General features: G+C 37.6%; 1 protein-coding gene across 2 annotated transcripts in view; it reads right to left on the bottom strand.

The window, feature by feature from the left end:
* Positions 1-16645, bottom strand: part of LOC127431101 (terminal uridylyltransferase 7-like) — a 51482-nt gene that overhangs the window by 22143 nt on the left and 12694 nt on the right. For both annotated transcript variants that reach the window (XM_051681363.1, XM_051681371.1), the window contains exons 10-19: positions 15736-15855; positions 14997-15119; positions 14668-14845; positions 14219-14577; positions 13580-13828; positions 7652-7802; positions 5673-5759; positions 3620-3720; positions 3376-3433; positions 3101-3204 (exon numbers count right to left, since the gene is read on the bottom strand). In XM_051681363.1, coding sequence (XP_051537323.1) covers positions 3101-3204; positions 3376-3433; positions 3620-3720; positions 5673-5759; positions 7652-7802; positions 13580-13828; positions 14219-14577; positions 14668-14845; positions 14997-15119; positions 15736-15855 — 1530 coding nt within the window. The remainder of the gene's footprint in view (positions 1-3100; positions 3205-3375; positions 3434-3619; positions 3721-5672; positions 5760-7651; positions 7803-13579; positions 13829-14218; positions 14578-14667; positions 14846-14996; positions 15120-15735; positions 15856-16645) is intronic.

Genomic DNA, 16645 nt, shown 5'->3' with positions numbered 1-16645 from the left:
CCTCAAATAACAATAATTCAATATATAATGATGAAATAATTATAAATAGTTATATTTAAATAATTAACAATAATGTTGTGTCACAAACATAAAATGTTTAGGTCGCTGTGTCAAGTTAAACATTGTTAAAAACACCTCTTAAGATCCATAAATTCGGAGTTGTGCTCCATCAAGCTGTGTTTTGAACTTGTCCTCGTGTTGTGCTGTCTGCTGAATGGTTGGTTTGTTCTCTGTATAAGCTGTGCATTGCCTATACTGCTGAAGTTTCGCTTACTGCCCCCTGGAGAAAACAGGTGGTACTTAAGGCTGATTTTTGCGAGAGTGTGGCACGATGCTCTACTCTAACCAACTGTACATTTGTAGTCAGAAGTTTACATACACTTAGGTTGAAGACATTAAAACTCATTTTTAACCAATGAGTTGAGCTAACTGGCTAATTTGAGTCAACTGGAGGTGTACCTGTGGATGTATTTTAAGGCCTACCTTCAATCTCAGTGCCTCTTTGCTTGACATCATGGGAAAATCAAAAGAAATCACCCAAGACCTCAGAAAGAAAATTGTGGACCTCTACAAATCTGGTTCATCGTTGGGAGCAATTTCCAAATGCCTGAAGGTACCACATTCATCTGTACAAACAATAGTACGCAAGTATAAACACCATGGGACCACGCAGCCATCATACTGCTCAGGAAGGAGATGCATTCTGTCTCCTATAGATGAACATAGTTTGGTGCGAAAAGTGCAAATCAATCCCAGAACAACAGCAAAGGACCTTGTGAAGATGCTGTAGGAAACAGGTAGACAAGTATCTATATCCACAGTAAAACGAGTCCTATATCAACATAACCTGAGAGGCTGCTCAGCAAAGAAACTGCTCCAAAACCGGCATAAAAAAGCCAGACTACAGTTTGCAAGTGCACCTTTGACAAAAGTCGTACTTTTTGGAGAAATGTCGTCTGGTCTGATGAAACAAACATTGAACTGCTTGGCCATAATGACCATCTTTATGTTTGGAGAAAAAAGGGTGAGGCTTGCAAGCCGAAGACCACCATTCCAACCGTGAAGCATGGGGGTGGCAGCATCATGTTGTGGGGATGCTTTGCTGCAGGAGGGACTGGTGCACTTTACAAAATAGATGGCATCATGAGGAAGGAAAATTTTGTGGATATATTGAAGCAACATCTCAAGACATCAGCCAGAAAGTTAAAATTTGGTCGCAAATGGGTTTTCCAAATGGACAATGACCCCAAGCATACCTCCAAAGTTGTGGCAAAATGGCTTAAGGACAACAAAGTCAGGGGCCTGGGTAGCTTAGCGAGTACTGACGCTGACTACCACCCCTGGAGTCGCGAGTTCGAATCCAGGGTGTGCTGAGTGACTCCAGCAAGGTCTCCCAAGCAACCAAATTGGCCTGGTTGCTAGGGAGGGTAGAGTCACATGGGGTAACCTCCTCGTGGTCGCGATTAGGGGTTCTCACTTTCAGTGGGATGCGTGGTAAGTTGTGTGTGGGTCGCGGAGAGTAGCATGAGCCTCCACATGCTGGGAGTCTCCGCAGTGTCATGCACAACGAGCCACGTGATAAGATGTGCAGATTGACTGTCTCAGAAGCAGAGGCAACTGAGACATGTCCTCTGCCACCCGGATTGAGGTGAGTTACCACGCCACCACGAGGACCTACTAAGTAGTGGGAATTGGGCATTCCAAATTGGGGAGAAAAGAGAATTATTTTTTTTTAATTAAAAAAGGACAACAAAGTCAAGGTACTGGAGTGGCCATCACAAAGCCCTGAAATCAATCCGACAGAACATTTGTAGGCAGAACTGAAAAAGCGTGTGTGAGCAAGGAGGCCTACAAACCTGACTCAGTTACACCAGTCCTGTCTGGAGGAATGGGCCAAAATTCCAGCAACTTATTGTGAGAAGCTTGTGGAAGGCTACCCAAAACATTTGACCCCATTTAAACAATTTAAAGGCAATGCTACCAAATACTGACAAAGTGTATGCAAACTTCTGACCCACTAGGAATGTGATGAAAGAAATAAAAGCTGAAATAAATCATTCTCTTTACTATTATTCTGACATTTCACATTCTTTAAATAAAGTAGTGATCCTAACTGACCTAAGACAGGGAATGTTTTCTACGATTAAATGTCAGGAATTGTGAAAAACTGAGTTTAAATATATTTGGCTAAGGTGTATGTAAACTTCTGACTTCAACTGTATCTCTGGAGTGTGCACGTGTCAACAGATTTTCCCTCGATATCGCGGCACAGACCACAAAACTGATGCGACCCAACTGAATTCTAGTGAGAATTTAGTGGGCAAAGTGTTACGGTTAGTTTGTAAAACATAGAAATGATAATAAAAAGTATTTTGTGAATTGCACAATTTTGTTTTCACACACAGTAAATATTATTCAAAAGTAATCCGAAGAATTTGCTCATCCGAATCACCTCAAAGTCATCAAGATGATTACTTCCTTCCAACTGTATATATATATATATATATATATATATATATATATATATATATATATATATATATATATATATTAGATTGGCAATTCTGTCTCTGCTTAAAGCTAATTCTTACATTTACTATGCCCCTTATACTCTTTAAATGGTACATTTAAATCCAGTAATGATATATATATTAGGGCTGTCATGTTAATTCAGTACATCATTCCAAATCTAATCACACAACACTAATGTATCTCGTTTCAACAGTCATGATGTAGATGTTGCAGTGTCCAGTTAATGAAAAGAGGTCAGACAGAAATACAAATCCAGAAAAAGTTCAGAGATTTAGTGAAAAAGGGGGCATGAACAAAGTTTTGTTTTACAAATAAACAGTCACATGCACAGCTGTATGTCTTGAATGGCAAGTGCATACTACTTTTTGTGAGAATGGAGGAGCTACAACAAAAAACATTATTGTTCAATAGGAGACACATTGCAAAAATATGAGGAGCTTTTTTCTAGTTAAATATTAGCACCATAAACCCTGAAATATGCTGCCTTTGGCCTGCACTTTCATTAAGTTAATGCTAAATTTCTGTGTCTATTTTAGACAAAAAGAATTCAATACAGTTATTTTCTCACCAGTATATTGTAAAAGCTTATATCTCCCTCTAGTCCAGTTTTGATGTGGTAAAACTTCACAATTGGGACTTTGGCAGTAGTAATAGGCAGGATGTTTCTCACGCCTACAGTGAACAGATAAACAGACATGAGGAGAGGAAGAGAGAGATATAGGCAGCAGAGGTAAAACAAAATTGTACTTTATTTTAACATCATACAACTAAACTGGAAGTAAATGGATGTTGCCTGAAGCATATTTAGTTATTACACCCAGAACACTGATACTGCGAGCTTACCTTGGTGTCTGCGTAATGCTTTAGCCAAGTTCTCAATAATAGCAATAGAGTCCAAGCCCTGTCAAAGAGAATGTGTGTAAGGCATCAGAATTGGAAACTAAATGATTGCTACAGAATCGAGTAAGACATATCTGAAGTGTAGAAGTGAATAATTCACAGTTGTATTTATTTCATGAACCCATACTTTGATCCCAAGGGATTTTTTTTTTTTAATATAAATGGGGAGGAGGTCTTTGCAAAATACCTCTGCTGTGTCCTGGCCTTCTAGAGTCATACAGATGTCTAAGTCACTCTGTTTAAAGCCAAAGCCATTTTTAGATGAACCAAACAGAACCAACTTGGCTCCTGTTGAATAAATATGAATTAATCATCATCCACATAGTCCTTCACATTATATACAGTTGAAGTCAGAAGTTTACATACACTTAGGTTGAAGTCATTAAAACTCATTTTTTAACCACTCCACAGATTTCATATTAGCAAACTATAGTTTTGGCAGGTCGTTTAGGATTCTATTTTGTGCATGACAGGTAATTTTTCCAACAATTGTTTACAGACAGGTTGTTTCACTTTTAATTGTCTATATCACAATTCCAGTGGGTCAGAAGTTTGCACACTAAGTTAACTGTGCCTTTAAGCAGCTTGGAAAATTCCAGAAAATGATGTCAAGCATTTAGCCAATTAGCTTCTGACGGGCTAATTGGCTAATTTGAGTCAATTGGAGGTGTACCTGTGGATGTATTTTAAGGCCTACCTTCGAACTCAGTGCCTCTTTGCTTGACATCATGGGAAAATCAAAAGAAATCAGCCAAGACCTCAGAAAAAATATTGTGGACCTCCACAAGTCTGGTTCATCCTTGGGAGCACATTTCCAAATGCCTGAAGGCACCATGTTCATCTGTACAAATAATAGTATGCAAGTATAAACACCATGGGACCACACGTCCATCATACCGCTCAGGAAGGAGACGCATTTTGTCTCCTAGAGATGAACGTAGTTTGGTGCAAAAAGTGCAAATCAATCCCAGAACAACAGCAAAGGACCTTGTAAAGATACTGGAGACAAGTATCTATATCCACAGTCAAACGAGTCATCTACCGACATAACCTGAAAGGCTGCTCAGCAAGGAAGAAGCCACTGCACCAAAACCACCATAAAAAAGACAGACTACAGTTTGCAGGTGCAAATGGGGACAAATATTTTTCTTTTTGTAGAAATGTCCCACCATCCCAACCATGAAGCATGGGAGTGGCAGCATCATGTTGTGGGGGTGCTTTGCTGCAGAAGCGACTGGTGCACTTCACAAAATAGATGGCATCATAAGGAAGGAAAATGATGTGGCTATATTGAAGCAACATCTCAAGACATCAGCCAGGAAGTTAAAGCTTGTCGCAAATGGGTTTTCCAAATGGACAATGACCCCAAGCATACCTCCAAACTGTGGCAAAATGGCTTAAGGACAACAAAGTCAAGGTATTGGAGTGGCCATCACAAAGCCCTGACCTCAATCTGATAGAACATTTGTGGGCAGAACTGAAAAAGCATGTGCGAGCAAGGAAGCCTACAAACCCGACTCAGTTACATCAGTTCTGTCTGGAGGAATGGGCCAAAATTCCAGCAACTTATTGGGAGAAGCTTGTCAAAGGCTACCCAAAATATCTGACCCAAGTTACACAATTTAAAGGCAATGCTACCAAATACTATTACAAGTGTATGTAAACTTCTGACCCACTGGGAATGTGACGAAAGAAATAAAAGCTTAAATAAATCATTCTCTCTGCTATTATTCTGACATTTCACATTCTTAAAATAAAGTAGTGATCCTAACTGACCTAATGACAGGGAAATTTTCTACGATTATATGTAAGGAACTGTAAAACAATTGAGTTTAAATGTATTTGGCTAAGGTGTATGTAAACTTCTGACTTCAATTGTATATATAACAGTTGGATTTCAATTAATAACTCTTTAATTTGTAAAAAAAAATATATATATATTTTTTTTATTACATTTTGTATAACAAACAAAGCCCATATTTAGGACCATTGAGATTTCTTGCATTGTGACATAACTCTCATGACAATTAAGCACATTCAAATACAATTCTCAATTGCCTGCTATAATGTAAGAAAATATCATATTCAATACTGTATTGAGAGCAAAAATACTCTAATTATATGTTATTTAAATATTCACATACATTAGTGAAGTACAATTGTACTGTAAGTAAGCCTCACAGTAGCATTTGTTGTACTAAAAATAATTTATGCTGACACTCAGTGAGAAAATGTGCTACCTGGCACTTGACATCTCAAGAATTTCTCTAAATCCTGCAGAATACGCTCTCTGACTTGCTCCTCGACATCATCTGGTGCAAAGTCACCTAAAGAAATTAGATCATTTTTATTGAAACAAGAATCACTGAAACTAAGCACAAGAAATGAGGTGTCGGCAAGATTTCTAGACATCTAGATGCGCCGTGGATGGACGCCTTGGTATGGAGCTCTCCTGTTCTTCTCGCCCTCTGGCCAGCGCTACAGAGCACTGAGCACCAGAACAGCCAGGCACAGGAAAAAAAATTTCCCTCAGGCCATCCACCTCATGAAGAGTTAAATCTGCCCCCAAATACTTTCCTATGGTCAATACAACCATGTGCAATATTCAATTAAATCCATCCATGCCTACTTGTATCCATATTTAATTTATATTCTTTAACATATCCTACCTCTTCTTAAATAATTACATCACCTGCACATAACTGTATATCTGTATATAAAATATTCGAACAACATTATTGCGCAATTGTATATTTCTCTTTTTTTATCTGTTATATCTTATTTTTTTATGTCACTATATGTATATGTTTAAATGTATATGTTTGTATGTATGTATATACGTTGCATTCTCTTGCACTGGAAGCTTCTGTCACCATGACAAATTCCTTGTGTCAGCATACTTGGCAATAAAGCTCATTCTGATTTCAAAAATCATTAATCATAATTCAAACATTCCAAAAGTCTTGTTCCACTAGTGAAAATTCTTCTAATGCGCTCCGGTTTGTCATTGTTGGTTCACACACGTGGTGTTAATGCCACGCAGTGAGGAGCCCTGTGTCAAGCCTGCTTCCTCTATTTCTAAGGAGATGATAGAACAGAAAATCTCAAAGGTCTTTCTTCATGTGAAACAAGGGCTCGTGGGTTTAATCGGAGAGCCTTATACTAACGTGAAAGTGAAGAATTCTGGACAGAAATATTTTACTATTGCATAATATAATATAATATAATACATATTCAGGTTGGCTGGGTTTCAGCAACATCCGTGTAAATGCAAAATGGCCCAAAACTAAAGTTGACCAAAAAGAGTGACAGATATTTTAAGTAGGCCTATTGTCAAATATTATTTGAATGTCATTCATACGTTTTTAAAGCCTTAAAGGAAATCATGTAATAGTTAAATATGAATAAATGACTTCTAAAGGTTTATGAAGCACATACATCTATGACAAAAGTATGACAATTTATATGACAATTAATCATCTTAATTGTGAAACCCTAAAACAGACAATTTAATCATCATAATCGCAATTATTTGTTTGACAATTAACCGGCAGCCAAATTTTATAATCGTGACAGCCCTAACTTGATGATTACACCACATGACAATTTTAAAGTAGAAAAATGCTATAAATGTTTTCCAAAAATTTATGAAACCATATTGGACACAAAGATTACATTTCTATGAACTTGACACGTTTTAAACTAGATTTTTAAAATATTTCTCATTTTATCACCTTGGACAACATGTTCCATCGGTGATCATTAACAACACTTTACATTTGTGTTATCAGCATAAAATTGTTTTATAGTTTCATTAAAAAATTAACATGAATTTAAAAATGTCTTTATATTTTGTATGTTCCCTTTTGCTTTAATTATGGCATGCACTTAAGCTGGCATGGACTCCCCAAGTTTGTGCACAACCTGAACATCCATGTTATACAGCATGATTTGAGAATGTTCTAAAGAGCATCTTGTGTACATCAGCTGAAACAAGAAAATCTGACCTTTTGAACAAAGGAGTTAACATGGTCTATATCACATATTAACTTAAATTTGACTAGAAATAATCCTAAACATTTTGAAATAATTATTAGAAATAATGATCAAGAAATACAGTAATTTTAAATATTTCTTATTCTCAAAATCCTAAAACTTCATTTCTAAGATGCCTTAAATATAACATTTTCATTTAAAAATATATTCACAGTGTACTTACTGTAGCATTGCTCACAGACTTCACTGAGTATCTTGCGGAACTCCTGAGTCAAAGGTGGAAGCTGTTCTAACTTCACTCGCTTAAAGTCTTCAGGACATTCCTGTTTTAAATGTCCATCACTCTTACAGAGGCTGCACACTAGAATGTGGGACTAACAGAGAGGGAGAAGGTTAAATAGTGCCATTTTTGTGCAAGTCAGTGGGATTTTAATAAAACAGCTTATCTGATACTATCCCTTTACCTAAAATGATAGAATTAGCAGGCAGAATGACAATTAGCATAATAAAAGGTACACATGAAAAGCCCAGAACTTAAGAGCCTAGATCTGGTCTCTGATTGGTCAAGGACGATAGGCCTAATGCTGCATTCAAGTCCACCTGTGAAAGTCCGTAATCATGAGGTCGCAAGTCATATGTGATTAGTCGGAATGTAACCATTATGCTATTTCATTTTTTTCTCTCTCTTTTTCGCTTCCTGACAAAGACAAGAAGCTTTTTCAGCACCAATCTAACAAAATGAAGAGCAAAGCCAAGCATTAGGAGTGTAAATGATGCGTCATCTATATATTTGATTGATAACACTTTACAATAAGGTTCATTTGTTCACATTAGTTAGTAATATTAGTTAAACTAACAATGAACAATACTTTTACAGCATTTATTAATCCTGGTTCATTTTAATTTCAACAAATAGTAATCCATTTTTAAAATCAAAAGTTGTATATGCTAACATTAGTTAATGCACTATAAACAAATATTAACTAACAATGATCAATTTGATTTTTATCAACATTAACAAATATTAATAAATGCTGTAAAAAAATATATTGTTCATTATTAGTTCATGATACTTAATGCATTATCTAATGTTACAAAATGGAACACTATTGTAAAGTGTTACCATTTTATCATTACCGTGCTGCCACAAATGAATAGGGATGCACCAATATAATTTTTGTTGGCTGATACCGATTTTAAAAAAAACCATAAGCTGATAATGATATTTTGCAACTTATTTGGTCATCAGATCACTGTTTTAATTAGGAAAGCTTAAAAAAAAAAAAAATCTAAAAACAAAAGCTTTTTCCACTGTTAAACAAATAATTTCCATTGAACATTGGATCTGTTGAACACATGACCAATATTTTAAAGAGAGCCACAGTGAAAGATATATACAAGATAAAAAAAGATTTTAAAAAATGACTAAATAGGATAACATGATGATTGATATGAAAAAAAGGTTATTTCATACTTCTGTTTTTGCAGTTTAAAACACAGCCTTTTAAGGTTCAGTAATCGCACAAAGCCATTTTGCAATTTCACTCTTAATTCAATCAATCATGCAGCATTATTGGATATCATACCAATATCTCAGAAGTCAAAGACTGGGGGAGGGGGGTTGCATTAATGTGAGAACTAAATATTACATGTTCTATACTGATATCTCAGAAGTCAAAGTATGCTGGTTTCAAAGCATTTTGGATGTTTTCCACATCACGTAGCCTAAAGCTAAATGCCGCTTTCACAACTGTCACGTCCATTTACACTGTTTCTTTTTTTTTTCTTGCATTAATGTGAGAACAAAATATTACATGTTCTTAGGAGAGCCAACACTTCTACATAGTGTGGCTATTAATTTTCTTGATTGTGCATTTGAATTCACAGAGTTTTTACATAGTGTTTTACTAATTCATTCTAAATAAACCATCGGTTTTTCATATTGCCCTTTTCATGCTTATTATCGATATTCCGATGGTTTTAACTTGATCAATAATTGACCGATAAATATCAGCAGTTGATACATCGGTGCATCCCTAGAAATGAAGTTTTGTTGCACACGCCAGTCGCCTCAAACCAGCAACATGAGTCTTATTTTTGTTGGCAACCTATCGCTATTCTTTATAAACAATACAAAAATGCACACCAACTAGTTAGAAATCCACAAGTAAAACTAAATTATTTCCTAGGGATGGCCGATATATCGGTAGACATGATAAACCGGTAAAAATGTGCCAGACGGTATGCATTTTGGATTATTGTCTCTATCGCAGTAACGCAAAATTGCCACACGAGAAATGTGTACAGCACATAACACGTACGCATTACACACTCTGTCGGATAAATGGAGGAAGGCGGAGGGACCGCTCATACCTAAAACGCAATACTGAGCAGAAAACAGCGATTTGCAAGGTTTGTACATTGTGTATGTCAATATATCCATGTCACTGGACAGGACACTGTATTTTAAAGATAATTTTGTAAAAATTCAAATAACTTTACAGATCTTTATTGTAAAGGGTTTAAACAACGTTTTCCATGCTTGTTCAAAGAACCATAAACAATTAATGAACATGCACCTGTGGAACGGTCATTAAGACACTAACAGCTTACAGACAGTAGGCAATTAAGGTCACAGTTATAAAAACTTAGGACACTAAAGAGACCTTTCTACTGACTCTGAAAAACACCAAAAGAAAGATGCCCAAGGTCCTTGCTCATCTGCGTGAACATGCCTTAAGCATGCTGCATGGAGGCATGAGGACTGCAGATGTTGCCAGGGCAATAAATTGCAATGTCCGTACTGTGAGACGCCTAAGACAGCACTACAGGGAGAGAGAAAGGACAGCTGATCATCCTCGCACTGGCAGACCATGTGTAACAACACCTGCACAGGATCAGTACTTCCAAATATCACACATGCATGACAGGTACAGGATGGCAACAACAACTGCCCGAGTTACACCAGGAACGCACAATCCATCCATCAGTGCTCAGACTGTCCGCAATAGGCTGCGAGAGGCTGGACTGAGGGCTTGTAAGCCTGTTGTAAGGCAGGTCCTTACCAGACATCACTGGCAACAACATTGCCTGTGGGCACAAACCCCATCTTCGCTGTACCAGACAGGACTGGCAAAAAGTGCTCTTCACTGACGAGTCACGGTTTTGTTTCACCAGGGGTGATGGTCGGACTCGCATTTATCGTCGAAGGAATGAGTGTTACACCGAGGCCTGTACTCTGGAGCGGGATCGATTTGGAGGTGGAGGGTCCGTCATGGTCTGTGGCAGTGTGTGACAGCATCATCGGACTGAGCCTGTTGTCATTGCAGGCAATCTCAACGCTGTGCGTTACAGGGAAGACATCCTCCTCCCTCATGTGGTACCCTTCCTGCAGGCTCATCCTGATATGACCCTCCAGCATGACAATGCCACCAACCATACTGCTTGTTCTGTGCGTGATTTCCTGCAAGACAGGAATGTCAATGTTCTGCCAAGGCCATCCCATTGAGCATGTCTGGGACCTGTTGGATTGGAGGGTGAGGGCTAGGGCCATTACCCCTAGAAATGTCCAGGAACTTGCAAGTGCTTTATTGGAAGAGTGGGGTAACATCTCACAGCAAGAACTGGCAAATCTGGTGCAGTCCATGAGGAGGAGATGAACTGCAGTACTTAATGCAGCTGATGGCCATATCAGATGCTGACTGTTACTTTTGATTTTGCCCCCCCCTCCCCCTTTGTTCAGGGACACATTATTCCATTTTTTTTTTGTTTTTTTTTATTTATTTTTTTTATTATTATTAACAGTTTTATTGATTCCATATAACATATACAAATATAATAATAATAATAATAAAAAAAAAATAAATAAAAAAAAATAATATATATATTTTTTTTAATATTATTTACAACCCATTTTTCTCGAACATTAACCCCCCCCACCCAACACGAACAGATCCCCCAGCGGTCAAACGTAATTGACAAAGACACAAAAAGACAATAAAACAGTATACATTTAAAATCAAAAAGGCTACAACACACACATTTAAAACAACACATCTCCCTCCACTGCCCCTCCCCGAGAGCCCTCCAAAAAGGCCAAATAGCCACCCCACCTCCTGATGAACATATCCATGTTGCCTAGCATTCTATATGACAACTCCTCCAAAGTCGCTACCCTGCCCATCTCCTCGTACCACTCACGAAACGAGGGGGCTCCAGCTGACTTCCATCCTCTAAGGATAACCTGTTTGCCTATCATAACACCAGCCAGGATCCAATTCTTTATGTACTTATCCCCTACATCAATGACCGCCCCATCACCTAAAATACAGAGTCTGGGGCAAAATGAAATCTGAGTACCTAATACATCACCCATAAAACTCTGGACCCTCAACCAAAATTCTTGAATTTTAACACATCCCCAAAAGACATGGGTTGTGTCTCCATCTTCTGATTGACATTGCCAGCAGGTGGGTGTGTCTTTAAGACCAAGCTTATGCAATCTAGAGGGGGTCCAACAGACTATATGTAAAATCTTAAATTGAATAAGGCGAACCCTTGCATCTCTAGATGCAGATTTTACGTTTTCTAGAATCCTAGACCACACTCCCTCCTCCAATGCCAGGTTTAGATAATCTTTTAAGAGAAGTTGAAGTTCCGTCCCCCAGACTCTGAATTAGCAGGGAGTAATACACTGATGCCTCGTGACCTTTTCCAAAAGCAGTAATCACCACTCCCAGAGTATCTGCCGCTTTAGGGGGGGGTGTAAACCACTCCCAAAAAACAGTACAGAGCAGGTGGCGCAGCTGTAAATACTTCTAGGAATCTAGGAATCCCAAAAAGTTGAACCAAATTTTGAAAGGATCTCAACACTCCATTCTCATATAGGTCACCTAGTGTAGTAACCCCCCTACATTATTCCATTTCTGTTAGTCACATGTCTGTGAAACTTGTCCAGTTTATGTCTTAGTTGTTGAATCTTTTTATGTTCATACAAATATTTACACGTTAAGTTTGCTGAAAATAAAAGCAGTTGAAAATGAGAGGACGTTTCTTTTTTTGCTGAGTTTATATCGTTATCGTGATATAACATTTCTCATAACGTGATATCAGATTTTGGTCATATCACACACCCCTATTATTTCCAATACCAATTTGTTTCCGTCATGATTCTTTGATCGAAAATCCCCCAACTCGGAAAGTCAGGGCTTAAAGAAAATCCAGAATTTCCCACTGCTAACTACGACTTTGTTGTGGTGTTCATGCGTGCTTAACTCGTAAATACGTTCATTCTGACATGACTTAGATGCACCATAAATAACAATTCCCCCATTTTAATTCCTTATTGTGCATTTTCAATTCAATGACTATAAAAATTTTGCAGTGTCATTATTCAGGTGTAAATTATGTATAGACTGCTGTTAAGTAAAACAGCTGCTCATGATTACTTGATAAGAATTGGGTTCTGCTGAGCTGGATTTTCATTCACGTTAGCTTACAAGTGTCTACAATAAGACCAAAAATATCCCCAAATTTGAATGTGACAATGTAAGATTCAGCTTTTTGAACTGTCAATTGCTCAATTGAGGAAGACAATATTAGCCACGTTTCCACTATTGGGCCAGATGGGGGTGTGCTAGTGCATGCCAGGGCTAGTTGAGTTCCCAATGTCACTTCCGGGGGCTTCATCGTGCCTCCTCTGGGCTTCCTTAGGGCCAAAGGTCAGGCCCCTTTGGGCCACGATTACCTGTGGGCCAAAGAAGGCCAACTGGGGATTGAGGCGGGGTCAATGTCAAAGGTGGAGATTAGTAAACAAAACAGCAGCTTCATGAAGTTAGCACCAGGGCAGCATATTAAGGGTGGGTTTTAGGGCAACGCTTCGGGGCTATTGGCACGATGGTGGATATACGTCAATTTTGGTCTCGCGGCTTGAGGTCTGAGGTTATTGGCCCTGGCCCGATAGTGAAAATGTAGCTAATGTGTCCCATTGGAAAGTAACTGGTTTCAATATTTAATGCCCAATGTTCAAAATCCATTCTGAACAAACAGGGCCACAACCCTTTCATTTACTGGCCTCATCTTTAGGCAGCTATGAGGTGAGAATGACCAAATTATACACTTAAACTGCACAAACATTTTTCACTGCACCTACCTTGCCATTATTGAACACTTGCTTGTTAAAGACATATTGAATGCCTTCAGTGTCTGACTGTGTTTGGACAGTTGATTGAGATTTGGAAAGCTCTGTCTGCGGTTTGTATTCCGTTGGGTCTGAATCTGAGCCCATCTCATCACTTATCTCCCGGTCAAAGGGGAAGATCTCATCGCCCGAATGATCACACCCGGATTCATCAAGCTCTATGTCGTCGTCATCATCATCATCATCTTCCTCGTCTTCAGCCTACAAGGTCAAGAAATTTCAACATTATGTATTTCTGAGGGGAACAGCTGAATGCAAGAACTGGGTCTCCAGTATTTCCCGAATCTCAAGCAACAATATTTCAATTTTGCATTTTCAATGTAATTTTTTTTAAAAAAAAATTATATTTTTCCTGGAAAACAACTAAATGTCCATAGAGTAAACCTGACATGGCATTCGCTCCCAATTTTACTTCTGTAATATGACTTAACAAAAAGGCTATAAGGAATTTGAAAAACTAGGAAATGCAAACAAAACTAAAACTAAATGATCTAAACTAAAATAAAAGGACAAATTGATAATAAAATAGCAACAGAAATTAAAATGAAATAAAAATGTCAAAACAAAAAGACTGTTATGCTTATTTCATACCTCACTGTCAATGTCAGAGCCACATTCTTCCTCATCGTACTGTTCCAGCTCAATCAGACAGTCGGAGTCTTCGAGATGTTCAGCATGATCTAAGCTGCATCTCGCATGTTTCCTGACCAAGACTTCAGAGGCCACTTTTGTCCTCCTCAATGCTGAATCAACATGATTTGTGGCACTCTTAGACTGTTGCTTGATATGTACAGTGTTGTCGGTTTGCCTATTTGAACTGGTTTTGCCTGCTTGGGATTTAGCAGGAGACGCAAAGTACTTATATGTTGTTTTGAGACAATGCAAGAAGTAATCAAAAATCAGCTGGCTATGCAACGTCCGAGCCACATTCCTCTGGACGGCAAATGGATCTAAAAAGAAAAAGATACATCTTGATTTGTTCCATTATGAAATGGAACTACAGTTCAACGATGGTATCGTGAAACGTTATGGATACAGACCTTCTATTGCAATCCTTTTCTTGGGCCAGTCTTTAAAATCACGCCAAAGGTCGGCATTGGTTCGCACACTAATGACTTTCTCAGGTATTTGAAATTCTAGGGAATAATATCGTAATAACTCAACCCAAAGCTTCCCCAATGGCACAGAAGGACTGTGGTCTTTGAAAACCAGTGGAGCCTACAGAGAGAAAAAAAATTATGAAGAAATTGGTTATAAAAAAAAAAAAAAAAAAAACCTTACTGTAGAATTACTGTAGTATTTTTGGCTTGACTGTATTTGCATTTTGGTATTTGCTGTACCAAACTTAGTTATCTAAGAACATACTAACCTTTCCCTTCTTGATAACTTTTTCACAAGATGAATCAGTGAAGGTTTGATCAAACTCCCAGAGCACACACCCCTTTTCAACACCAGTTAAAGAGAAACCCTTCAATTTATTCAAGGACAGACCCTAAAAAACAGGCACAACATCAGTCTCTGTCACCTTGTAGTGACTTCAAAAAGTTACAAGAGAAGATTCTAAATATCACTTTTTATTGGATAAACCGTCACAATGCTAAACCATTTACTATAAAAATTCCTTAATAAATATTAGTGACCCTTTCTAACAATTTTCTAAATCTTCTAGTTTGAGATTGCATCTCATAGGTGGAGTAAAGGCCATATTGATGTTAGTTAAACAACTCTCTGAAATACTTGATTCTGATTGGTAACTCATGGCACACTACACAGTAGTGACTACTAAACTGTATTACTGTCCCAGTGCAATTGTATAATTTCAAACATATCTGTGTTAGTTGTCTCAAATAAATCTGCACTGATTTTCATCTCACATAAAAAAAATTATTTCAACAAAAAAGAAATATTTCTTGGCTATGTATGAATTTACCTGGAAAGTAGCCATGTTGTAATAAGAAAGATAATATATAATCAGCTGGTCATTACCACCAAATAACCCCCCTCATCACTCCTCTCACCATTTATTTTGAGCTAATAACCAGCTGCATATACATTACTTTTTTATTTTATTTTATTATTACTTTATGTATTAAAGTTGACTGACACACCACAGACTCGAGGTATGAAGGTAAGACAGGTTCTTTGCGTTGTTGCAGGAAACTGATCACCATTAGTGCAAAGCAATAGGATGGAAGACCACCTTCTTCCATCTGGTCCACATCACAAATCTGATTCATAAACAACAAACATATCACATATTTTTAAGATATAAAAATACACACACACCCTTTAAATTAGAGCTTTAATGTTTATACAGTTTCATGATAAAATGTTGCCTATTTAACCCATGTATCACTGTTTTAACAACATATCTCTTGGACAATGTTGAGTTGCTAGGTTAAAGGGGTCATGTCATGAGGAATACAATTTTCCTTGATATTTTGGCATATAAAAGCTCTTTCTACTATAAAAACATACTGCAAATTTCAGAACTCAAAACTTAATCCCCAATGCAATAAAAGCATTTACTGAAACCAAGCTGCCAAAACGCCTCATTCTGTACTTCCACGACTACCCTACAACACTTGGACCCAATGCAAAGCAGTAAGTAAACCATTTAATTCATGAATATTTCAAATGTCATGACTGTTTGATAGTTTATGGTGCTGAGTGTTAATAGTTGTGCTTGAGATGAGCAGTTTAATATATTCAAATGCACTGTGTTGGATGTGCGTTATGTGTAAAACCTGAAATGTAGTTTTATAATATTGTGGGGTTGTTCATTTTCTTCCGATTGTGTTTCAAATATGGTTGATTTTGAGGGGCTGCACGCTGTTAGCAAATCATAACAGAGGAATTATGTTGAAGTTTTAAGGAGGCGCATAGGCCAAAACCGAATGTTTCAGACAGAGGGCCAGAGACAGGATGGAAAATGATCATATATTACTAAATTATGACTGTTTTGGTGCAAAAAAAAACTTAACATTATCAGTGTACCTCAGGGAAGATTTTAAAAAA

This window comes from Myxocyprinus asiaticus, chromosome 3 (genome assembly GCF_019703515.2).
Source record: "Myxocyprinus asiaticus isolate MX2 ecotype Aquarium Trade chromosome 3, UBuf_Myxa_2, whole genome shotgun sequence".
In the NCBI taxonomy this organism is placed as follows: Eukaryota; Metazoa; Chordata; class Actinopteri; order Cypriniformes; family Catostomidae; genus Myxocyprinus; species Myxocyprinus asiaticus.
Note: the sequence above shows the minus strand (reverse complement) of the source record. Positions and strands in the feature narration are given on the sequence as shown.